The 26,607-nt window shown below is 34.7% G+C and overlaps 1 protein-coding gene across 26 annotated transcripts in view; it reads left to right on the plus strand.

The window, feature by feature from the left end:
- The window catches only part of RIMS2 (regulating synaptic membrane exocytosis 2), a gene marked incomplete at its 5' end in the record, with an annotated part of 447,679 nt that overhangs the window by 305,451 nt on the left and 115,621 nt on the right, over positions 1 to 26,607 (plus strand). For 13 of the 26 annotated variants that reach the window (XM_082754487.1, XM_082754483.1, XM_082754484.1 and 10 more), the window contains 2 exons: positions 13,296 to 13,475; positions 14,656 to 14,765. In XM_082754487.1, coding sequence (XP_082610613.1) covers positions 13,296 to 13,475; positions 14,656 to 14,765 — 290 coding nt within the window. Of the gene's footprint in view, positions 1 to 2,339; positions 2,406 to 4,812; positions 4,876 to 9,154; positions 9,230 to 11,685; positions 11,758 to 13,295; positions 13,476 to 14,655; positions 14,766 to 15,620; positions 15,654 to 26,607 lie in introns of all 26 variants that reach the window. The other 13 variants (XM_082754480.1, XM_082754465.1, XM_082754470.1 and 10 more) reach the window with 7 other exon arrangements.

Genomic DNA, 26,607 nt, shown 5'->3' on the forward strand with positions numbered 1-26,607 from the left:
AGTTGCAGCTATTAAATTGTCTTAGTTTGAGAAACTTGACTTGCAAATATTCATCTTTGTTTCTACAAAAATTACTTTATCAAAAAAAATAATAAAGTAAGATCAATGAAAATTAAGGACAAAAGTGATAATAAAGTGTTCAGAAAGATGAAAAAGACAGAATTTAAGCAATACAATGGAGTAAATCTTTTCCAGGGCTTTGTTTATGAGAAGGCCTATTAAAGTTAATTCCTCTTGGGTCAGAGAGGAAAATGTAAGATGAAATGGCATGTCCTCTTCTCCCTGTTAGAGCAGTATCTTGAGATTCTTGGGTCTAGGAACTGATCCTGGGTCCTCTGCTCCTCTTGAATCCAGGCTCCCTGTTAGTCCGTTAGCGTTAAGTTACTCAAGTCATCTTACTGGATATGAGCTGTTCTGAGTAGCTCATAGTTACTATCATTTTTCCTAGTTTTTTGTCCTTTTTGTTTTTTCATTTTCTGCCAGTAGTTTTCTAGGCATTTAAGGGCCATTTAAAGCATAACCTTTATCCAATTTCTCATAATACATTGCAAAACCCTAAGTAATTTCTTCTTCTTTAAGTTTTGGAAATACATGAAAAAATGCTTCTTAAACAACATTTCCTCATCTATCTTTACACTTTTTTTTTTCCTTTTTTTTTTTTTTTTATTTTTTTTTTTTCTGGTTTAGTGCCTTAAAATACATTATTGTTGCAGGTCAAGGTGTTAGTCACATCTTCTTAGTTCCATCTGCTTAATCAATGTCACGTTGATAGAAGCAGCAACCTCTCTTAATATCTTTTATTTTCACTTTTTAAAGCATGTAGAATAACTATTTCCAGCTTCTGCTATTCATCAAAATTGCAAAGATTGTTCGATAATGTCCAGCATTTATGGAAGAATCTTTCGTCTGGAACAGAGTTAAATCACTGTAAATCCACCAGTGTGGATGTCCTACAGACAGGACAGATATACATCAGTCAAAATTACTTGTCTTCTTTATTATTCCAGGCTCATTTGGTTGTGTATCTGATAGTCGTTCACAGCCAGCCCATTAACTCTTTTGTTCTCTTCAAGCAGTTTTTTCCTCAAGGAGTTGACTACTCGGTTCTCTTTTGTACTTTCTCTACTGGTGTTTGTTTCAGTTACTGCTTATCAGCTTTGATAATCTTTAGTTTTATACTTCTATGATGAATTTCCATTATGAAGAACCTGAATTTCTGAATTCGTTCTTAGTCTATGGCATTTTGACATTTCTTTTTGTGATAGTTGCCCCTTTTGAAGGGCTCCAGCTATTTCCCTCCTAAAGGAAATGGAGGCAATGTTGACAAGGCGCTTACTCCAACATATATCTGAGAAAGACAATAGGCACATGTGCAGTGTCAGTGACTGCACTGCCCTTTGGATACTGGCTTTCTTAAGTACTCTCTGTACCTCTGTACCCCACTCCAGTTTTTCTTGGCTTTTTAATGTGGCAGCACTAGCCGATATCAGTTCACACTGCTAGAGCTACTCAAATTGAACATATATCATATATATATATAATTGACATCATGGCTGGGCAAGTAGTGCTATAATTACATTCTTATTTGTATCCCCCAATTCACAGTTTTCTGGATTATTGCAGGCTAATTCATAATTTGACATTCACCCATTTTAAATTGTCTGACATAGACATCATCTCAATGACAGAATGATCTCAAGATGTTTATCCAATTGTTTTTTAAATGAAAATATGCTGTTTTTCTAGGTTTACCAATATTAGTAGTTCCTCCCCAAAAAATATCTTCTGAAAGCCTCTCATAGCATGAAATTACTTCTCAACTTTTCTATCTCAGAGCTCGTCTTAGTCACTGAGGACACCACACTTTGTGCTATTTTCATTTTTTTCACTTATCCATTGAGGTTTAAGTTCGGAAGACAGTAAAAGGTGACTTCTGCACATTTTGTGTAAAATGTGCAGTGTATTTCAGGCTGCAAATTTCTTTTGCTTCACTTAAGGAAACAAACTTCTGCTTCCATTCTGTTCTTTGGCTTTCATTTTACCAGTCAGAAATTTTGCAGACTCCATATCCTATTCTCAGTGAAATTCCCTGGTTGCTTAAATTCTGTTTTCCTGTTGTAACTTTTCACTCCTGAATTGTATCTGAATATAATTCGAAAGTAGAAGTTTAAAATGACTTATTTATGAAAATATATGTTCAGAAGATACTGGTGAACATGTAGTAGATAAATGTGTTCTGTGTTCATTGCTATCTTAAAAATACAGTGAGAGAAAGCACAACATAAAAGAAACAACCTTTAAAATGCCTGAAATACCTGTGCTGTTTATTCCATATTCAGGAGGACTAGGCATGAGAGAAGAGTGCCTAATACATATTATGATGACACAACCTATACTCCTGAAAGGTATTTTTATTTCTATCATAAAAATAGATAAAGATGAGTAATGCATTTTTCCTGAAGTGTAGTCTAAAATTTTTAATTCATCTAGAGTGATGATACTTAAGTTTATAGTGCACTATGTGCAACATTTTATTAAATACAGACCAACTAATCTCCAGAGCTTTAAGTACTTCATTTTCTTTTAGCCCTTTATTGCCTTCACTCTGGATCTTTTTTAAAGGGTATCTCTTATTCAAAAAAATAATTTAAAAAAAAAAGTTCATTGGAAGATGTGGGAGGAAAACTGATTAGTGCATAGCAGTTAGGTATAACTGAAGGCTTTTCCCCACTTAACTTCTAATGGCTAACGTTATCAGTCACAGAGAGTGATTATAGGAAAATTTAGAATCGTCAATTTAATACTTTTAATATCTTGCGTTACTTAAGAAAGTCCTCAGCTTTTGACATGTTAATGCCCATACTGACTTAAAAATGACTGAAAGTCTTCAACCTGATTCTGAGTGCTTGCTGTGCTGGAGCCAAAAGCACTATTGTTCTTCCTAAATTTTTATAGGCATATAGTGTATCACAGTGAACATAACTAAAATCTGAAGTGTAATCTGAAAGCTTTCAGAGTATCTATGAAAGTAGTTATTTGATAACTTCACATTTAAAGAGAGACACAAAGTTCAAAAAGAAAGATATCCAAAGAAAGAAGCAAGTTTACATTCCTATCCCTTTATACAATTAGACCTTTACATTTCGTTGTCCATTTTTAAAGCAATATCTGTTGTCTGTATACAGTATGGGAGGAGGTAAAGCAAGAATTATTTACTAATAGCAAGAATTTTATTTTGCTGCTATGAATAAGCAGTCATATTCAACAAAAACTAAACTGCAGTTTTAAAGCCAGTCTTGTTTATTTATGGTGCCTATAACAAAGCACTTTTACAGAAGAAACTTACCTAAATACTGGCTAACTGGAGACAGTGGCTTCAGTTTTAAGGACACATACAAGCAGGGCAAGTGTAAAGATACACCTGTCCTTCTCCAGCTGTATTCTAATTAAGACTAAACTAAATCTAAATCTAATCTAAGTTAAATTATATTAAAGTATCTTTCATCCAGTCAGTGATTCTGGCTACAAACTATGCCAAAAATGTCATTACTAGTGCCATCCAATTTGATATTGAAGAAACAAGAGCAGCTGAGCAACACTCACATATGCTGCAGCCCATACTGTTTTCCCTCAATGTAATGACCAGGAAGTGTGAGATCATGTAGTTTGTGAATATATCTCAAAAATTCAGATTCTGAAACCTGAGAAGTTAGCAAAAAATGGAGTTATGCAAGAAATCCATCATGTATCGTGCTATGGTTCCTGGAAAAAAATAATCATTAAAACCCTCTGATATATATTCAATATTCAAGCCATTAAACAATTCGACCTGCAGAGTTTGGCTGGGACTTTCAGTACAGACAAAGGAAGACTTATATTCAAGTTGGGCACACCATGATCCCTTGATCTTTTCTGAAAATCTCTGCCTTGCTTCTCACCCATTGTCACGTGGAAATCATTGAGCAGTAGGATGACTGCAGTTCCAATGCTGTACCCGAGCAGGACATTGAAAATCTGGAACTGCAGATACCCAGTCGAAGCTCCTTGACCAAATAATAGATGGTTTGCATATATTCTTAACATACTGGGGTAAAGCTGCCGAAACAGATTATCCTTTGGTGTCTGAAATCAAAGCATCATTTTTGTCCCATTGTTTCTTTTCTCCATGGCTCTACTTTCATATAAAATGTTTCTACATGTGTTTTGATGCTATCTTCAATTTATTTGTTTAAACACTGCTACAAATGTTTAGGTAGCCCATATTTAATACCTGGAAGAACAATATAGGTATAAAATTTAATTGGTTTTCATTGATCTGAGTGAAGTGAGTTTTCTTCTGCTTCTTAAACAACCATATAAAACAAGCAAATAGAAAAATGAATAAATTAGAAAAAGTTAGGCTTGTGTAGTTAAAAGCAGTATTTTACATTATTGCTACACAAAATGTTATTTTTCTGAATGTTAAATCTCCACAATTACTTCTTAATACTTGAAAAGCTCAGTAGCTCTTGAAAACTTGATCAGTTAGGCTTTATGGAACTGAAATTCATAGCTAAACTGCTAAAAAGAATAAAGGTAAAATATATTAAGAATTCTGTCAGGAAAAATAAAAAATAGAGTGCTTGTTTTTTAATTTAAAAAGATTTGATTTTCTTCATACCTAAGAGAAAGTAGAAAATATACAAAGTGATTTGGAAACTGTTGGAAAGCTTCCCATTTTATTGAGAAGTGATCGTGTCATATGAATTAGACTGTTATTAATAATACATATGTTTCTTTATAACGCTTCTTTATTTTAACTGCATTGTAAAGGTGGTACAATGGTGCAAGTTCATGGGCAGATCATGTAGTCAATGGTTCAGCTGAAAATTATGGGTAAGTAAAGAGTGTAGTGTTGCAGATGTAGCTAAAATGTATTTCTGATCTTTATAATAAGAATTCGTTTATTATTGTACTAAACTTATTCCGAATAAGTACATTTTTTTTCTTTATCTCTTGCTTTCTTGACTCAGAACCAAGGCACATTTATGTCTTTTTTTTTTTTTTTTTCTTTTCCAAGATTAAGCTGTTTTATTCAGATACAGATAGAAAAAGAACATTAATTATGTTTGAACTATTTTTAAAATATGTTCTCACTGCTAAGGGCTGCTTTAATGAAAAAGGGCTTTTTAAGTGATAATACCTGCCTACATTCACGCTGCTGGGGCATGTGCCTTTGAGACCTAATTCTTTTTAGATTTAGAAAAGTCCTAGCTCCAACTGTCTAACCTATCTCCCCATGTGATTGATGTATCACCCATGTAAAGCACTGTGTACATTAAACTCTGCAGTTCTTCCCACCTGTACTTGGCTCCTGATCAAAGGAACACAAAGATTTTCCTTACAGAAACTCTTGCTATTAGTTTGACTTCACTGCTTCTCCCTCATTTTCTTCTAGCTCTTGCAACATTTATCTTCTTTATTTTTACTTATTTCCTTTGTGAATATGCGCAGAGCTTGCTTCCTTCTGCCTTTCTATGTCTTCTAAATAGGAGGTGGACTATGCCAGTGACGTATTTTGGCTGACTAAAACTAACATATGGTAGAGGTCCAAGTTGCTGATAAATGCTAAAGTTCTTGAGTTAAGCTCCCACTGATTTGCTGGGAATTTTTCCTTGATAAAGTCTAATAAGAGTTACAAAACTGTATCTAAAAAATATCTGTTATGTAATTAATTGTGTAATTATACAAAATAATTCTGTGCATGGGTATCTCAAAAGCTATAATTTTGTGCAAACAAATTATAACGTAAACTCTCCATGAATATTGAACTAATTCTTTGCATTGGTTTATTTTTTACTTATCCATAAGTTTAATATTGACCCTACTTTGAATTTTAGGATGCTATTTATTCTTTTGTGGCTGTACAAGAGAATATATACATCTTCGCAGGTACAGTCATGTGCCTGAAACAGATAATTGGAAGACTGTAAGGCTGTACTCAGTTGAATAAAACAAGCTGTATAAAACAGCTTTGTACTGAAAACAGAATTACCTAAGGGGTTACTTACAGTTCACCTGTAGTCCTAATGCTATTTAAAGAAAATTGTAATTCATATTTGTCCAATATATGTTGACTAATTCCTATATAAGGAATTCAGAAAGTAAAGGAGAATGTGACTTTGTTGACTTGAAACTAAGTAAAGTGGGATAAGGCATTTTCATGAAAATTTCTCTGCTTTCTGGATGAGTTTATAAGGGTCTTTTGGCTTAACATCAGTGCAGCCATAAAGACTTACTTGGAACAATATTTCTTTACTAGCTCTTTGAGGCAGAGTTCCACTGATTGCTGACTCTTCAAGTGTTTTCAGTAAATGCTTTTTTTTTGTGCAACCAGCAAGGGTTGTGTGTAGTTCTTCCTGGGAAAGTGCACAAGCATGCTGAAAATGGAGAACATTTGAAGAAGGCTGAAAAGTGCTTAGTGTAAACAAGGCTTTTGTATTTGCTTGTGATAATCACATTAAAATAGTTTTAGCTTACTTCAGTTGTCTTAGATTTAGTACAGTATACATCCTGACATAGGTAAGTATCTGAGAAAAAATCAGATTTGTAACTTGAAAAAAGAACTTATTTTGAGTACTCTGTCCCAATTTAAATTTATCTCCAAAAGCTGTGCAAAAAGAAAGAAAGGATAAGAACTTTTGTTGCAAATCAATATGACTTTTAAGTACACTGTAAGGCATAGAACATACTTTAATAGAATAAGGACTACTGAAATGGATCAGATTCTGTTCATATCAGTAGATTTACTGAACACCCTTAATGGTAACAGTGTGATATTTTGCTCTTTCATGATTTAAGAGCTTTAAAGATAACAAAGAATTACATAACTGCTTATCTTGGAATGATCTGATTGAAATCCTGTTCTTCTCATCAAGTGACAAAACTCTTGTTGTCTTGTTGACATTGAGGTCCGAGTTACAGGTCTACTGCAAGAGGTTAAGAAAAATAAACATGGATATGCACTATTAAGCGTAGTTTGAGATATTTTATTAATTAAATGTCTGACACATTATTGATCTTCTAAAATGTTAACTTAAAAAAAAAAAGAGACCAACTACAACTTGTACAACTCAAGTTTGAATTAAGACATGAAAAAAACAACATGAACTACCAAGGACAAGTGCTTTGCAAATTTGATATTTAGTCCTGCACAGTATGAGGGCATATTTAGGTACACGCTTGATTTTGAGCCTACATCTAATTCACATAATTAGTCTATAGTCTAAGTGCTCTCTCTGCATTTGAACATTCAAGCCTTAGTGGGAAATGTTGCTCTATGAATTGTGTTATATACCACTTACTCTTCAGTCATGAACAGTATGTTCATCAGAACCCTTGAGTGTTTGTGTCACTCTTCATACATTACGATCACACATTCAAGTTGAGTGGGTGAAATTTTGTATTCCAAAATGGGGAAAAACTGTGTAAGAAAGTTAAAAAGCTGGAACAGTTGTACTTAGGAATATTTCTAATATTTTAATTAAAATTTAGATGGTTATCCTAGAGAGAGTCACATAAGTATATTCAGACTTGAGCTGGGCAGGAACTGGGGAGGAAGAAGATTTCATTTCTCACTGAGAATTTTGTGTTTCCAGCTTTTGAATGTTAATCATGTTTATCATAATCTTCAGTGAATCAGCTTAGGAAGATGCAGATATCTGTTCCTGCCATGGGATTCTTTAATTTGTGTCAACTGAGTGTTTTGTTAAAGATGCTAACAGTTAGAAATAGTTGGTAAAAGACGAAGTACTATAAAAGGAAATTGGCTATATAGGTGAGAATGTATTTTATAAGTATCAAGAAACAATTGGATAAAACCAAACATTTAACATATTATAGTATAATTCTACTTAAATATCTCAGACTTTTAAATTAGTATTGAAAGAACACCTCCATACATTTCGTATTTTAAGTACATAATAAAAACATGATTACATATTAATATGAGAAATTTAACAGGTCAAGCCAAATAAATGAATAAGATATGAGGCAACATAAATGTTGCTTGCATTCTTTGGTCCACTTTAGTGTGAGGAAATTCTAACCTTGAAGGTTCCGTTTTTGAGAAATTACCTTTAAGTAAAATACTGGAAACTGATTTTTAAACTACTGAAAGTTAACTGATTAAGTTAAACTACTGTTACTAGCTCATTTGCAGTACTTTCTGACGTTTTAATGCAGATACATATAGCATCTGTGACAACTGGTTTTACTGATATTTGATTGTAATAGGTAGCATAACCTTCTATCTGCATCCAAAGAATCATAAACTAATTTGGGTTGGAAGGGACCTTTTAAAAATGATGGGGCTAACTCTCTACAGAAAGGCCTTTGCTATTTCTCAGTAAACTACCGTAAAATCTGTGGATGAGAAGATGCATCACAGAGAGTAAATCTCTATAGATGTAGCTGTATGTGCCTTCTTTAAGCATTTTAGCAATTGCATCATGCTATCACATGTTAGTATGATTAAAAATATGTCTACAACAAAATCACTAAAGTAACTGCAGTGCCATATACAGATACCTAAGCAAGCTGTAAGCAACTGAGTTTCTGTAGCTGTAGCTGCCTGCACATAGCAGTGTGGAGCACAGTGTGCCTGGGATCACAGCCGAGTGCTCTGCTCTGTCTGCATAGCTGCATTAGCTATTAGAAAAGTAGCTTAGATAATGGCATGCTACAGTGTAGTAATTCCTGTGACTGTCAAGTAAATATACCTGTAGTTATATAAACCACAGTGTGGCTTGCGTGTGAATGTCTGCATGTGTGTGTATATATGGATATATAAATATGGTTGAATGTTACTGCAGCTTGCTTTACCTTCTGCTTTTGTTTATTTTGTGAGAATATTTAAAAGCATTACACGTCTGGCTTTTAAAAACTATAGCACACATAATTTTACATTAAGTTCCTTTGTAGGTATGGATGATTGATTTGGTGAGGCTAACCAGTCACTAATTTATCTCCGTATTTTGGCAGTGTACTCCCATTTTCCATTACAGTACTTGTGACTCAAATTTAAATTTGCTCTTGGTACTAGAAATCTCAGTTGTTTGTAGACATGCTTATTTATGTTATGCTAACAGAGGATCTTGTGTCTGTGACTAAACAGCAAAGTTCCTATAGCTAGTAGAAGAATAACATGTCCAAGGATTGAAATCCAGCAACCATCCACAGACACTGACAGGTATTACCCTTATATATTAGCTGGAGTTTGAAATTATGATCATTAGAAAATGTATTGCTGTATTTTTCTTGTTCTGTGCTCAGTGTTTCTAGATGAAAAAAAAAGATGTGCTAGGAGCTGAATTATAGTGTATTGTAATTCTACAACAATTCTATTTTTATTTCTTCAGCTTTTTGTTACAAGAACAACCTAGTACTTATGAAATTTTGATTGGCATGATCTCATAGCCTACTTTTTTAGTCTTGAACATGGTAAAATACTTTTTTAGTCTTGAACACAGTAAAAAGATGTTATATGTGGAATTTCAAATAAACTTTCATTTTTTTTTGGGGGGGGGGAATAAAGTATTTGTGTTGTAAGCTCTTATGATTGCTTACTGTGGAAAAATGTCAACCTTTTGTAAGGTTTTCTCTATACATGAGTCTATACATCAATGAATGCATTAATTTGTTGAAAATTTTCTTTTTTAAAAAAATTTGTTAATAAAAGTAACAAATCTGAAAAATTAAAAATCAGAAGTAGTTACCTTCTGCATTGGGAAAATAATTATGTTTTGCAATTTCCGGAATATGAATATAGAACAATGCAGATAAATCAGTAATTAGTATTAAATGTGTAGCATCTTTGGTTAGATATTTTAGCTACAACAATTTACAGTGATACTTAGGTATGTTGGAATCCTAATTCTAGTTTGGATGGGTTTGGACTATAAAATTTAAATTTAAATACTCACAGAGCTTTTCTGCATGGTGGCTTACAGAGAGCTCAAACAGTTTCAAAGTGATAGATGTGCTTGATTAAAAAGTAGACCCTGCTCTGCTCTTTCATTGTTCCGAGAGTTATGCCCACAAGTCTTGTAGATTTTGACAGAAGAGTTGGCCCCCTACCATGCATGATTTCCTTAGCAAAGGTAGAAAGGATGTTATGTTAGACAATGCTAAAGAGGAAGAGGTCGCTATCATGAACTTTATTTTTTATAATAAGTCTGTTGGCAAAGATAAAAAGCTGTCACATATATTAAAATATTATGCAGTTGTTGAATATCTTTTATCTTTTCCTCTTTAAAAATCAGTAATTCATATTTTATGACCAGAATCGGCCATTTTATGTCCTGTAGTCAGACTAGAGAAAAGTTTCATCTAGATAACTTGGGACCATAAGCACTCCAGAATATTACCTGAAGTCATGAACATCTGTTTTTCATCCATTGAGATGTCTTAAAAACTCTCTCTCCATGCCTGTGGTTTAACTGTAGTGTTAATACGTTGTTGTGTATTGTGGTGGATGAAGAGCAATAACTGTCCAAGCTGGTTATTGGAGTGGTATTTTTTCTGTAAAAGGGACAGTTCTTCTCTGAAGACCTGGGTCTTAAAACACATTTCTACTGTGAAAATGATTTAAAAAAGTTAGGACAAAGAATATTCCTGTTTCACTCTAGACTATAATGTGTCTGTTGAATTGTTCTCTGTATGTGTATGGTCAAAAAACAGTGATGTTCTCAAGTGGAAGGCTGTCACGCTTTTATAGCTCTCCATTTGCTACTGTGGGTATGGAGAGGTTTGCAGCTTGTAAACCTATAATGTGAGGATAGCACCTCATCTGAACCTCAAGATTACACTTACTCTTCAAATCCTTTGATCTACAAAAGCAACAGTGGTGCCAAAGTTTGATCTAAGAGGAAAAGGTTCACTGCCAAAATCTGTGTTCCCTTTCCCTTCTGGCAACTCCCAGTTGTTTTTCTACCTGAAGTAAATACCAGCTGCAGATTGCAGCAAATTGACTAGTTATATTAACTCAAATATGAAATTTCTGAGGCCTTTGCCTGTTAGCACAGAGGTTAGATACCGTGGCCCGCCCCATGATGCTCTCCAGAATACAAACAACCCCACTAAGTCATTAGTATTGGCCCTAATGGTAAAAATGTCTTCCTGCCTTCTGAAAGAGGCAATGAGTCAGATCCCTGGTATCCTAAAAACTATTTCTTATTAACATCTAAAGAGAGCGAAGCCTTAGGAATAACAAATGAAAGAGGCTTAATTTCTCATGAAGTGTTTGCATGAGTCGTGGTTGCTACTCACCTGTTCCTCTGTGTGTCCTACCTGATGTTGGGACAGGGAGAGAAATAGAAAATGGAATGAAACCTACTTTTGGTGGGAGACCAAAAGGAGAAAATAAATCTCTGTCAGCTCACTTATTTTCTAACATGTGGGTACACAAAATAGGGGTGGGCTGTCTGGACCTTGGCCATATTCTGTAATTATGCTGAATTCAGGAGTTGTTTTTCTTAGAATTTATTCCCATAGTCAAAAAGTTATTTTTTTTAACCACCATGCAGATGGGTGACAGCTTTCTCACCTTCTGTAGCACTAAAAACTGTCTTAAACAGTTACCTTAAACTAAGCAACTTTCATATCAAAGCTAAGGTTGTGTTTCTTTATTTGCCCACAATGTAAAAGAAGCGAGACAGTGGATGTTTTTGCTGATGAAGCGTCATATTCAGAATCAGAACTGATAGAAGAAGAAGTGAGGTAATTTTTTTGTGGTTTTGTGCCAGGCTCATTGTACTTTTCCTCTGATCTTTTAGTGCCTGAGCTTACAGTTGCCATTATGTTTCTCAGTGTGGTGTGTGTGCTTGTTAGGAGCTTCTAGATGTAGGTTCTTGGTGAACGGTATTATTCTGAACCTGTCTGTGGCCATTCCTTGTTGCTCTCAAGGAATCCAGCTGTTACCTCATGGAAGGCACAAGGAGACATTTGTTTTAATGAATACATGTATTGACCCATTCAGCAAAGTTTGCCATCCTAGAGAAAACTATATTCTGCCCCAATATAGTCTTAGAAAAAAAAATGTTGTTAATGACATAAGACTCTTCATACTTAATGAGGCTGTGGTGTGTCTCTCTCTCATTTTTGATACTAATTGAAGTATGAATTCTTGTTACACGTAATCACCATCCAGTCACTCTTTGTATTAACAGACTTCATTGTAAAAAGGATGTCTGAGCTGAATAAAAAAAACTAAGAGTTCACCATGTGTACTCTGTTGCTGTTCAGTTACTCTTGTAGAACTGGAAGCAGTATGAATGTAATAAGCAGCTTCATCACGATATAGATTTTACTTTTAAAATTACCTTGATTTTACGTATTTTATCGTATTGCTAGCCATTATTACTCCTTGCAAATACAAAAATTACACTGTGTAGAGGTTAGGCTTGATTAATTTCTGAAAGTAATGACGTGATTAATTGCCTGTGATAGCAGAAGGCCTGACCAGTTGATGCAGAAATTCCTTTTTTTGTTCAGTCTACTTTCTTCCTGTTGCATCTGTTGCTGACTTTTTTCATTGCTGTTTTGACACTATTCTTTAGGCTGAGGGTTAAATAATTTTTTTCTTTAATTTATTTTTGATTATAACCCAAAATTTCTGTAGTTGGAGGAACCTCTGAAAGGACTAATGGTATTGTAGATCATCTGACTGTATTCCAAGTACTGCATAAAAATCCATCACTATGGCCTAGCCAATATTTTAACAAATGTCCTGAGAATAGTAATGCAGTTAACAGTGCTACATATTAATTACAATGTCTGGAATGTGACCAAATTTGCTTTGGACTTTCCTACAAACAATTATTAAAGAGTGCTACGTCTGAAGGTAATGGAGTCTGTAAAAATCTATTGATGTGAGTAAAAACGCTCAATTAAAATGCACAATTAAACAACTCCTTAGCATCAGTGAGACTTAATATTATGCCAGCTATTTTTTTCCTCCAAGGTTGATGTATTATTAAACAGAAAAACAATATTTTTACCCAGAAATTGTCAGGAAACAGACTATTGCATAGATAGTCATTACTGTGACATTGGAAACATTTCAGCCCATTTATCAAGAATTTGAGCAAGCCAATGCATACATGTTTAAAAAAACTGTATGTTATCAAGAAGCGAACTCAGAAAATTTGCCAAAGAAAATGTAGATAACAAAATTATTTTCTCCAAACCAGTATCATGCAGCATATCTTATAATTAATAGAAAAGTCAACTGAGCTGCTTTTTGACTAACATTACAGGAATTGTGAAGCAGCAGATAGACAGCCATATCAAAGATCCAGATCAACAGAGCAACGGCCTATGCTAGAGCGGACCAACTCCCGCTCCCGATCCACAGAGCGTCCTGACTCAAACCTCATCAGGTCGATGCCTTCATTAATGACTGGAAGATCTGCCCCTCCTTCACCTGCCTTACCGAGGTGAAACAGACAAATCAATCAGACTAATCCCCTTCTGCCCCACCAGCTCACCATTTTATTTTCCCAGTAGCTAATTGGTATTGCCTCTCATCCTTAGCTGATCACTAGTAGCTCTAGATACTAACCCTGTCAGTGCCAACACACCATTTATATTCTATTCTGGATATAATGGTGTGGCTGCCATTGTAAATTGTTTACTAACAGTATTTAACTACATTTGTTCGTGTGATTTCTCATTGATAGGAATCCTGGATAGTTTCCTACATGAAACACCTCATAATTATCATAATTTTCTCTTACAGAATGAGAAATTATTTGTGTTCATCAGACATCGCTTATGGAACAACCATCATAACATCAAATGAAACTATTTTTTTTATAAAAATGTTTCTTCAAATGAACTGTACTAACTTTGTGTTCTAACTACCATTTTAACCACCATTTTTTCTGACTACATTTTACTGTGCCATAGTCTGTATTGTTCCTGTTTGAATACTTTACCTTTACCAATTGACACTTTGCAGATGTCTATACATTACTCTGAGGGTAAACATAATTCAGTAAAAAGATGAGTACATTTTGGTCTAGGAGACAGATACTCAGTAAGCCTCTCCTTATTTTAGAGCTGCAGAATACATTCTTTTGCTTTCTGAAAGTGAGAGATAGTAACATCAAATCCCCAGTGAGATGTAGAGTCAAATCCCAGTGTCTTTGCTCAGTTTATTACTTATTTTGTTTATTCAAATTCCTGTAATCTCTTTGCCACTCAATGGGAATTTAACCAAATACAAACTGAGGAAAGATTATTGAATTTGGTCTGTGGATAATTGTATGTGCATGCAGGTATTATTTCCATGTGCACATGAATGTACATACATTTTCTGGCCTGACTGTGCAAACAAGCAGCTTATGGGTGTTTAGCCTTAGTTTGGTTTGTTTTTGTCTTTTTTTCTTTTCAGGGAGAGATTTCTCTTTTCAATCTTTATTATCATTATTATTTATTTATTTATTTATTTATTTATTTATTTATTTTAATGAAAAGAGTTAATAGTTTCACTCTGGGACAGCAAGGGTCCCAAGTGATCTAAAACCTAATTAGTACTTTTATCAGTTCATGAACGTATTTAAGGATGAATTTGTCATTTAATTGCTATGGTTTGTTTTGATATGTGTCTCATAGGTCACATCCTCGAACTGGGTCTGTTCAGACAAGTCCATCAAGTACTCCAGTAGTAGGGCGAAGGGGCAGGCAGTTACCACAGCTCCCACCAAAAGGGACGTTGGAGAGAAGTAAGTGTATGTTTTTCTCCTTAATGACATTGCAAAATTGCTCATGGCAGTCAAGTTCGTATTTTCCTTTGGTCATTACATTTGAAAGCTCTTGAGTTTCTGTGTACAGAACTAGGATTTGATAGTAGTATTGTATTTTGTACTGTATTTCCTTTTATTATATTTTAACATCTACAATATTCTTGACTGAAATGAATCATCAACATTACAGTAGTCATCAACAATATGAACCAAGATGGACTAACTATTAGCACAATCCTGTTCCTTTTGAACTCAAGATATGTTTTGTCACTGACTTCAACAGGCACAGGAAATGATCTTTTATATATTGTTTAGTGAGAAAACTCTTGCTCTTTTGGGAATTAGGAACATAGTTGATCACTTGGGGACTCACATGGAGTGTGTTACAGAGTACTAATGTAAAACCTCTTCACTTTGAAACAGGAAGAGCAAGAAAATAGGTAATAATCTTTAAAATAGGGAAGGCCAGCAAGATAGGTCATGATTCATGTTTTATTGATGCTGTAATTGTGCTGATCTTTAATGTCTCATAAAAGCACTGGTCAATACATAAAAGCATCTTCCAAAATGTTTAGAAACAGAGGACTATAGACATGTTCTTGATAGCAAATGCATTTTCACCCTTTCATATCTGATAACTAGATGTGCTGTGCAAATTCAGTCTAAATGGACATACATTCAAATACACTCGTGTTATTTTTTTTCTTCTTCTTTTTTTTTTTAATCCTTCTAAACATGTATATTGTATCTTTTATAAAACTTACGTTGTTTTTAACCCCTGTGCTTTGGTTCCCTTTTTTTGTTTCTTTTTTGTTTTTTTATTACTTTCCCTAGACAATGGAGACAAGGAGATAGAACCTTTTGAAGGTCTGTACATAAAGGAGGGTTTGTTTTTCACCTGAAAGCCTTTTTAAGAGGTTATATAGGGAAAAATAAACCCAACTGCAATTGATGTTACTTGATTGCATAGACATAGCCAGAAACATTGTGATAATTATTTAGTCTTTTTTGTATTCAGACCCATGGCTCATAAATTTTACAGGATTCTCCATGAAAAAAGATAATAAATAATATTATCTAAATACAATCATCATTAAAAAGTACCTAGATATATACCTATTTTTAAATGCTAAGGATTTACAATGCAGCAAATAAGAGTATTTCAAGTTCTATTGAAGCAAGCTAACCTACATATGTATCTATCTTTTCAGGATTAGCACTTCAGGTACTTCAGGAAATTTAAGCATTTGAGGCTATTTGACATATTTGATGTTAACCATGCATTGAGTCAGAACTATGGTTTTTATTGCAAATGTGTTTTTTTACAGTAGCTGAATTATTTGGTATTTTTTTAAAGAATATAGGAGCAAAAAATAATTGAATCAAGATAGTCTTTCAAAAAAGTGATAATACTTTCACATAAAATTAAATCCCTTTCTATTTTGTACAATTGAAGCCATTTAATTTGCTTAACAAGCCATAAGATATCAATTGCAGTCCTTTGTTATACCACTGAGGGTCTATATGTAGTATAACTGTATTTGTTTCATCAGACTTTTTAATTTAGTATTTGAAATGTTTATGGTGCTTATTTCCATTTTGGAAGCAAAACTTCATGACAAGAAAACTCTGTTTTCTCAGATCATCACCCTAGTATATTCATTTCTCCGTCGTCTAATGTGCTGTGAAATGCTTATATGAAATACAATCCAGGTGTGTGAGGAAATAATCACATCTAATCACCTAATGTTTGCTGTCATTGCTATATACACTTTCATGATTTACCACTTTTCCTAGCACTTTGCTTAGCATATCTATGTAGACTGTGAGCTCTCTGGGGCAGCAATTTGAAGTACCGAATATTTTTACTGTTTGATTGGAGAGGGTAGCAGTCTTACTTACATCGTAGGTTCCATAGTGAGAAAAATAGTAAATACAATAAAATAATTATTTTTATAGGATTACTAGAATTGTTTACTCTGGTAAGTACTGCTGAAACTCTGTTTTTACTTGAAGACTAAGTAATATTTTCCTGTAATTCTGTCTAAAGCGGTCTTTTTGGAAAATCTGGGCTTTGGAAAACTGTGAAATCCACAGATACTGGAGTTTTCATCGAAGTGTCATCAGAGACTCAAGCCACAGTACCTAGACAAATTTCGTATTGAATTTTGCAAGTATAAAGGTGGAAAATACCGTAGTTAAAAATTCAATCTATAGTTATCCAGCTATCACACAGTATTCTATGTAATTTTCTATCATGAATTAAGAGCTCATATTCTAATTACAATCTAATTCTATTTTGAGGCTTTTTCTATTCTTTTTTAGGATTTTCTAATCCTTTTCTTGAAGGGAAGTAGTCAATTTCTTTAAAAGGAATAACCCTGTACAAGAACAGCAGATTACCTAACTTATGGCAAAGGCAGAATATAATTATGATTAATAGTAATTTTTGACTCTGGAGAATTGCATTTTACAAAAAGTAATTTTCAGCAATTGAAGTGCCAGTAATAAAAACTGAAATCTAGTAGAATCAAAAACACTGACTATAGTTGTATGGGTGGACTTATGGTATTATTTAGCAAATAAATCAGCAAGTAAACCTGAAAACTTTGTAGACATTTGAGTAGATTTTTGTGTGTTATTATAAGACCTGTTGGTATTCAAAAGAGTTGCCTCAATAAGGGAAGGTTGTATGACTGTACTGGAAAATGCCATTGTCTTGGAGAAGTAGTCCTTTCTGTTCCCATAGAAGCATATAGTTGACTTAAATGAGAGGAGATTTTATATTGCATGGAAACACACTGTGAAGGCTAGCTTTTCTGTAATTTGAAATCAAGGATTCTGTGACTAGATAAAGTTAAAATTATACCAATGAAAGGAATTAATTAAATATATGTTGTAGATAAACAGGAGTTAGAAGGCATTTGAGTCTTGTAGAAGAAAAAGAAAAACCTCTGTAACTCCTACAGTATCCACATATAATTTGTATAAATTTGAATAATCTATTGCAAGGTGGCCATTGCATAACGTTTCTTAAAATGTAGTGCAAATGCCGGTACTCAGGTAGGAAGAAGGGAGCTATTTGCAATTTTGTTCTCGTGCAGCACTCAGTATAAGGTGGAATATGTCTTGCTTACATTTATGTGATTAGAACTGGAAGGGCAGGAATCTACAGGAAAAAAACCTGTGGGTAACTGCTTTACTGATTAGGATCAGCATTAAAAGAAATTGGCCTGAGATTTAGTTCAGTGAACTGTGTTATGTGGTTGTAGATTCTTGTTCCAAGAATCTTTTAGATTCTAAACTCCAGAACAGCCACAGAAGTTTGTTTTTATGGAATTTATCTGAGTAGCTGTGAACGACCATTCCTAACGGTAGAACACTGACGTATCTGCCTTCTTCTCAATCCCCCACATACTCAGCAGGAGAGCATCCAGATAAGACTAGCTATGTTGCATTTGCAATCTTTCATGGTCATGAATCTTCGCCTAATTCCTTAGCTTCCTGCAGCTGCATTGCTTCAAGTATCAGATTTACCTGTTCAGTGAGACTGGGTATCTCTGAAATGTACATTATTATCTTAACTAGCTAGAACGTTCCATGAGCATCTAGGTAATTTTACTTTTGCTTGTAACTTCTTCATGTAGTATATTTTCATGTTAGATGAATGGAAAATTGTTCTGGTCTGGGACCACTTAAGGTTTGACCAGATTTCCACTAACAACACGCCACAGGACGTTAGCTGAATTTATGCATATTTTTAAGTTATGATAGAGGTACATATATCTTGTTTATAATCAACATTTGTAGAAAAAAACAAGAGTATTAAATAGTACCTGGTTTTAGCATTTAAATTGGTATATGCCTCTTAAAGGTTCTGTGTTATCCATACTATAGACCATAAATGAATACTGGGATATTTATAACTCTGTAAGAATTAGCAAGACCTTTTTCTCCCTGTTTGTTTCTATATTATATTCCTTTGTTCTTCCTCATCTTGGTAGAAGGGTGAACTCAAGGACTGCTTGCTGCTAGTTAAAATAGAACACTATAAAGTGGTCTTGAAAATATTCAATATTAACCCTTTTGATTTACTGTTAATTACTAACCAAAGAGGGAGTACTTTTTCCTAACAGAGATTTTTCCTTCTACTTCTTAAGAATAAATATAGCTCTTCTTCATCCCTACCAAAAAAAAAAAAAACAAAAAAACAAAAAACAAAAAACAAAAACAAAAAAACAAAACAAAAAAAAAAAAACACACACACAAGAACACACCATTCATCCAACCAAAAACCTAGAAGATTGTCAGGCCAAACAACTGCCATAAAACCTTAAAATATAAAAATGAAGTGCTGAAAAATTCAGCCGATAGTAGATAGTAGAGCTCAGCCAGAATTTGCCCTTCTATTTATGCTCGGTGGTACAGACTTTAATTACATGATCTCATAATAATCTGGTGTTATGAAGAAGTTATTTCAGAGACCATTAAAGCTGACATTAATACTGATTAACTGTCCTCTCTTAATTTCAGGTATGGGTGGTCTTATTCCAGAATAAAATTATCTACAAATGGAATTAACAGGGGTAGTTGATTAGCTTTAATCAGGGATAGCTGTCAGCTATAACTCCATTTTTTTTTCCTCTCACTCTGACAGAGTTTCAAGGCTTTAAATGAAAATAGCTATACTATCAACTGCATTGTCACAAGTCAGGCAGAATGGAATGTGAGTTACTGAGATACTCTGATGGTTAGGAAAACACAACTATTTACTGTTTTGTCTCATTCAGAGCATAATTTCCCACTAAATGAACATAATTTTGCAACATAAGAAGGAATTTTATTCTGTATTTTTCAGCACCCTAATGTAGCTTGATGGGATGTAGAGAAAGATTATTATAATGAAGTTGCAGAGAACCTCTATCTACACTGGTCACACTTCTGTCATATTCTGTCAGCTGCGCTTTCACAGGTTTTTAAAAATACATGGCATACTGGTAGTTTGCGTTGTAGAACATGATTGATCACATATGCATCATACTGGATAGGAACTTGGACTAACTTAAGCTTGGCTGGGAACTTGTAGTCAATCAGCAGAATTCAAAAACCACAGATATAAATATTTGCACCCATCTTTTTGTGCATACATTTCTGTGGTACCGATTGTGTGATGTTAGACATTTTCATTCTTGCACAGGGTTAACTCTTGCATTATGTGTGTTTAACAGCAGAGGGGAATGGCTGTCTTCTGATAATGCAGGAATACCTCTTTTTATATTTTTTTTTTTATTTTTTATTTCCGCTAGGAATTTGCAAAAATAAACCTTTGGACCTTTGGGTTTTACTTGTGGATGCTTAGTTCAATCTCCTGAGAGGCAGTAGAGTTCAGCCCCTAATTATTCTGAGGACTTTTCAAATATTTTATTTGCATTAGTACAGTTCCATTGAAAAACTTGAGGAAATGTTACCCATAACACAGGGCTTACTTGAAAGGTTCGTACCTTTCAGAGGAAGTAATGGTTCATAGTATTCTCGTGTATTGGCAAAAGGAGGAATTAAAAACCTGTCTCTTCATGCCATTTGAAGGTCTTAGCTTCTAGGTCTGATTCTAATATTGGCATAAAGAAAAATGAGCAAACAGTCATACATCTGTGCTCATGACAGCCATGGTTTATTTATGTGTTAGGGTACCAACATGCCAAAACCATTTTAGTTCAATTCTCCTGGAACCAATTTTGTTAAAAGTCTTTGACACACCTTTTATACGTGATTTTTTTCTCAATGAGAAAAGGTTGACTGTAGACATGGTGTCCCTGCTGAATATTTTACAGTATGGAACAGATACAATTTTGGTTGCAATTTAAATATCATGATTTTATCACAGAATTACAAAACAGAAAGCTACGTAGATGTTAGTTTCCATTGCATTGGCATTGATTATTACCTAAATCTTTCTCCTTATTAGCAATAACCAGTTAGAACTAGCATGAAATCATAATTTTAAAACTGCCTGCTAAACCTAAAGTCAAATAATTCAATGAACCGTGTAGTTGCACATAAACCTATACAAGTAATGAGAGAAACGTAAAAAAAAAAAACTTGGAAAAAGAGTACAAAAAATCAATAAGTAATCATAATCCGAACCTTGAAAAACTACAATATATTGCATCATATCAAAACAATGCTTAATAACTGGCATTTAAATGAAAGCAGCCTTACGGTACACCAGTTATTCACCACAACACTTTTCTATGTTGTTATGGTTGTTACCCTGGTATTAGATGAGTTTTGTCACAAAAACTTTTGGTTCTTATTTAATGAGATAAAAGAAGTGCACTTATGGTGTTTATAACTTTAATCATACATGTTTATATACCTTCACTGTTATTTCCAGCTATTTCAGTATTCTCTAAGATTTAGATATGCTCTAGGCAGCAGTATCTATCTAGCTATAGGTACTGGTGGAGAAGCACCTATCTTTCTGAATTCTAACCACTCTGAAATCCAGGTGAAAAGCCTATTACCTGGCAAATTGAGGATACTTTTTTTTCCAAGCTGGAGAAACATTTGCTTTGTTTATTCAGCACATATTAAGGTACAGAGTATGCCCACTTGCTTAGGATTTATACATAGTTTTAAATACGCTCTTTGAAAATGTAGGCCTGTCTTGCAAGAGAAACTAAACCAAAGCCAAGCAGTAGATGCTTGTGAACCAATTATACATCAATATATGTCTGCTTTTTCTGCTTTGGTATTTATTGTCTGCTTTCTGATGTTTCAATAATTCATTAAGAAATTGGGTTATTAAGGACGGCATATGACCATCATTACTTTCAGAAGAAGGTCATTGGAGTAAACCAGAAATATTTATGAAAAATAGCAAAAGGATTCATTCAATTTTTAATTCACAGAAAATAATGTATGTGACAGATTGAGGGTTTTTATGTTATTGTGGATGTTTTTTGTTTGATATTTATCTTTTATTTGACAAGCTTGTAACAAAGCATGCATGTTTTTGTCTTGCTTTTTTCCCCCCGTCATACCTTGCTTAAACAAATGCAGCAGGAGATGAAGAAAACAAGCGTATTGGAGTGCAGGAATCGGAGGTCGAGGCAGGTCTGTCAGACCACAAGTGCCTATCTCCTTTAGTAATATGTCCCATGAGCATGTAGGGAAGCTTTGCCAGCTAGCTTGTAAATATATTCAATTAAAAATTCAGACAAGACAAACAAATTCGATATAGCATAGTTTATTTACTAGCTCGTAAATACATAAAATAGTTCAACTTGCAAAAAGCAGTTAATTTTTTTTTCTCCCTCTTTGAAAGTACTCTGTCACTATGATAAGGTTACAGCCTTAGCCAGATCTGAGTGTACACCCCTTAGACGTGTTACCCTCTACTTTTCATTTATCCTTTTGGCAGGCAAGGAAGTAAATATTATTGTGCTGTGACACTTCTTCTTTAGTTTGTGTAGGTGGACTGATGATGCTGAACAAATAGCATTACACTGAAGTACTTAGAATATTTTGCATAATGTCTCTCATCGAGCTTGGAAGACACTTCAATCAGTAGACAAAGGAAGTTAGTATGATAAGAGCTGATGATCAAATCAAATAGATGCAAATATTTTTTGAACTCAAATACCATGTGATTAAAATATACAACTTTACATTCAAATTTCAGAAAACACACAGCCCTGCAGAGATCAAAAGATTTTTTCATATATCTTTTTTTTTTTTTTTCCTGCTCTTAGATTATTTTTTTTCTCAAAGGAAGAATCATAAAAACTTAAATGTGCATTTACATGCACTGTTAATAGGTCACGTCTGGTCTGCTCTTCAAGTTAAATATTTTCTCACAAAATAATCTGTTATCCCTTTTTATAACTTTATGTGACATTACACCAACTGTTGTGGGTGTGGAAGAGCAGCACAGAGTAGCTTTTCTGGTTGTAAATATTTGGGGCTAGATCAATGCTAAATTTAGCTGTCTAAAATTGTGGTAATAAAAAAGTGTGGTACCAACCTCAAAACCAAGGAGCACAGCCCAGAGAAGGATAATGTGGTGCAGTTATTACTGCAGTTATGTGGAGAGAATCAGGTGCTCTAGCAGGCCCAAAGAAATAATAAGCTCAGCAAAAAAAATCATCTTGCACTAGCTGGTAGGAAAAGTTACCAATGCCTAAAATCCCGTCCCTACTTTACAATATAATTGCTTGAATCACAGTTCATCTGGAATCCTATGACCTGGATTCTGCTTCCATTGGTATTTAATAGAAGAAAATATGGATTGCTGTTTTCTTCTTAAAGCCAGAAATAATTACTGTGATAGGACTCATTACTGGTTCAGAAATCTGGATATTAGAATTTGAAGAGTTGGCAGCTAGAAAGCAGGACTTTTTCTTTAATTGTAGTTTGCAGTAAAGCATCCAAAGTGGCCTTTAAGATCTCAGCCTTCCCTTTTTTACATTATAGTGCAATGTATGTATTCTTGCTTTTGTTGTGATTCTGTCTCTAAGTGTGTGTTGTTCACTCGTGTGTGTACTGTTCACTCTGTGTGTTTTGTGTTAATTCAAGCACATTGCATGGAATTTTGCTAACATACTTTGCAAAATATTTGTGTGTATTGCAAAATATTAGTTATATTGTTCATCATTGTATCTGTTCCTGTTGTTAATCATCGTTGTCTGTTTTTAATGTCATAAAGATTGTGAGGAAAAACATCAAAACCCACCTGTTAATGGGAGAAAAGGCAAGTTGTGATGGTATTGTTGGTGAATTGTGGCTGTTTTCATTTACTTAGTTTTTGCTGTGTGTGTGTGTGTGTTCTGTAGTTCTGCTAGTTCAAAATTAGTAACTTTGTGTATCTTCAATTTTAATGTGTTGTTCTTGCTCTTAGAATAAGTATTTTCAACTGTGGTTTTAAAATCTTTCTTAGAATCAAAAGTTCCAGAAAGATTTTTTTTACGGTTATTGAGTATGTAGTTTACACCACATGTGATCGTGCTGCCTATTTAGACCAGGTGGGGTAATTTTTGTACTTCTGCTCATTTAGGAATTCTCAGTCTGCTTTGCCCTAAGAGCCCAAGTAGGTTTCACAGACATCTATGAAACTGTCTTCATTGTCTTCCATGTATTACCAGGGCTATATGCTGTTACCTCTCTTGGATATATATTTTACAAGTTTGGCACATTTTTGCTAATCAGAGGAAAGCTGGACCATTTTAGTTTGCGTATCCTGGTAAAGAAAGTCTCATACTATTAGCAATCATCTCTATTGTTTAGTTCTTATTATGTTTGATATTTTATTCCAAATGCTGTAGAAATAAGCTTAATACAAACCACTGAAATGTTGACATGGAGATACAGATTTATTACCTAATAATAGAACATGGAAGTTGCAATGAACAACCACAGCTTACTTGGCAGTTTTGAGTTCATGCTGCTAAATTGCTGTGACAATTTTGAAGGAATGTGTTACGATTTATCCAGGTACTTCTAAAGCTATATTACATTTAAACCTTATCTCATCTATATCTTCTACCAGTGAATGAAACACCGTCTAGATAGTGTCTTGGCTTTATTAAAATCTGGATATTAATTCTTACAATTCCATCTCTATCAGGAGGCCATGCAAAGGACAGCCCCAGTTAGACTATTTTGTGCTATTCCTAGCTTTCTCTTTGCTAGATTCATGTAGCAAGGAGAACACAGGTACCAGGGAGAGCCAGGATTCAGTTTTGCCTGCGATGGTTCACTCTGTTGTGGGAAACACTATTTTTAATACACTGCTTATTTCACTCTTCCTCTCATATAGTGCAGACAGACTGAGGTGCCTTTGCAGAAAGAGTGCGGTTTGTAAAGCAATGCAGGGTCTCATTTCTCTAACTCTGGAGGCTGTGCCAAAATAGTTCTGCGTGAATTCAAGAGCTGGAAATCAGCTGCCGTAAACGTATTTCATTGTTATTACCAAAGAGTTCTATGAGTTATACTTTTAAGATCCAAATTCTAACTGATAAAGTTGGAGGCTTTTGCCGCTGACTTGACTAGGTTGATACACAAGTAATCAGTTACTAAGTCAGACTAAAGCTGTTTTTATTCTTGGTTTATCTTCCACTCCTTCCACAAAACAATTTTTATAGAGAAAGCTTGAAAGAGGTACTTTGCACGATAAACTAAATCTTACTAACCTATTTTAAAGATGCGTTAATACATTTTGTGGTTTAGAACATCCTTCTCCAGAGTTCTTTCAGTCCAGAGGAGTCACCTGTGCCTCATACTTGATTTCAAATATTTATTACCAAAAAAAAACCACAACCGTCTCTTACAATTCTCCCTCAGGTCTTTTTATTATTATTTTTTTTAATGTATTTTGTACAACACCTTTTGATCATTTGTGTTTGGAAGAGAAGGCTCCTGAAATTTTTAGGTAGAAATATTTCTACCTAATTTCTACTGCCTTAATTTTAGGTGCATAAAAGATGCTGTAGTTACTGAAGCAGAACTTAAAGCCTTTTGGATTATCAGCTCCCTCATTCTTTAGAGTATTTTTTATAATTACACAACAGCTTTGTCTATTTTATGGGAATCAGGAATGCTTCTCAGTTTTTATCTCCCAGGTTCAGAAGTGTCTGGAGCCTATTTGTTTGTTGAGTCTATACCAAGACAAGACCCAAGTCACCAAGTTGTGCCCTTTCCCTGCACTCCAGTTTCGAAGCGCACGGGAGCCCCACCACAGTGTGAGCAGTCCAGATGCCCAAGAGTTAGAACGGACATTTCACAAAATAGAATTTCAGACTTTCTGCATGGTTTAGGCACAATTTAAAGAATTTAGGTGACTGAAGTGCAAACCAGGCAGAATAAGGGAGCCCCAGTCAAAGAAGCGGTCCCAGGTTAACTTGCAGAACTAGTGGATACACGTGTTTTTTCAAAACTAAGCGTGTTGCTGTCACGCCAAAGGGACTCTCATCCTGCTGGCAGACCTGAGCATCTTCTTCCATCTAAGATCATGTGGGACTCCTGGAAATGGGGCTTACACCTTGCCTGAACTACTAAACATGACAGCCATGAGTCTCTTGTGTGCTCTCTATTTCCCTGCTCATAGAATCCAGGCTTTGCTAAGAGACCATGGCAGCTTCTGAATTTTGCATGAAGAATGATACTGATTATGTTTAATGTGTGCCGTGAGTATACCTTACAAATTTATGTGTGTTATGAGAACTTAGGGAGGGTAATACTAGATTTTAATTAAATTCTAGTTCAAGCAAAGTAAGGTTTAAGTAAGGTATTGAGCTATTGAGGCTGCTCTAGTTGTAGGAAAGCACATAACTGCAATCCTTGCTTTGGGAAAAGGGGTGGAATAAAATCCCCACGAGAACACAAAACAGAAGTAAATCACCCATAAGATGCCAGCAGCTCAGCCAGAACCAGGAGTGGGGCGGCAGGGGTGACACAAGGCAGGTCATCCCCTCTCCCTGTCCCTCAGCCCCCAGTGCACGGAAAGCAGGACAGGGCCCAGGACCATGCAAGAACCTCAACTTGAAAAAGTCCTGAATAAAGGCAGAGGAGGCTAAGGCTTCTTCCAGCTTTTCCAGCTTTTTGGTGAAGGACTCTAAAGCTAGCTCAGGCTTCTCAGGCAGCTCCCCCTTATCACAAGAAGGCAGCTAAACTTCTCAGCTGCTCATGTGCACTTGTGCCCTGCCAAGAAGCATTGTGCCCTGCCAAGAAGACCATTAAAATAATAATAGCCCAGAAAGCATAAGAAATAGTATCCAAACCAGGGGCTTAAATATCCAATAGAGTGAAATAACATGTTCGTTGT

The sequence above is a fragment of the Aythya marila genome, assembly GCF_965140915.1.
Source record: "Aythya marila genome assembly, chromosome: 2".
NCBI classification, from domain to species: Eukaryota; Metazoa; Chordata; class Aves; order Anseriformes; family Anatidae; genus Aythya; species Aythya marila.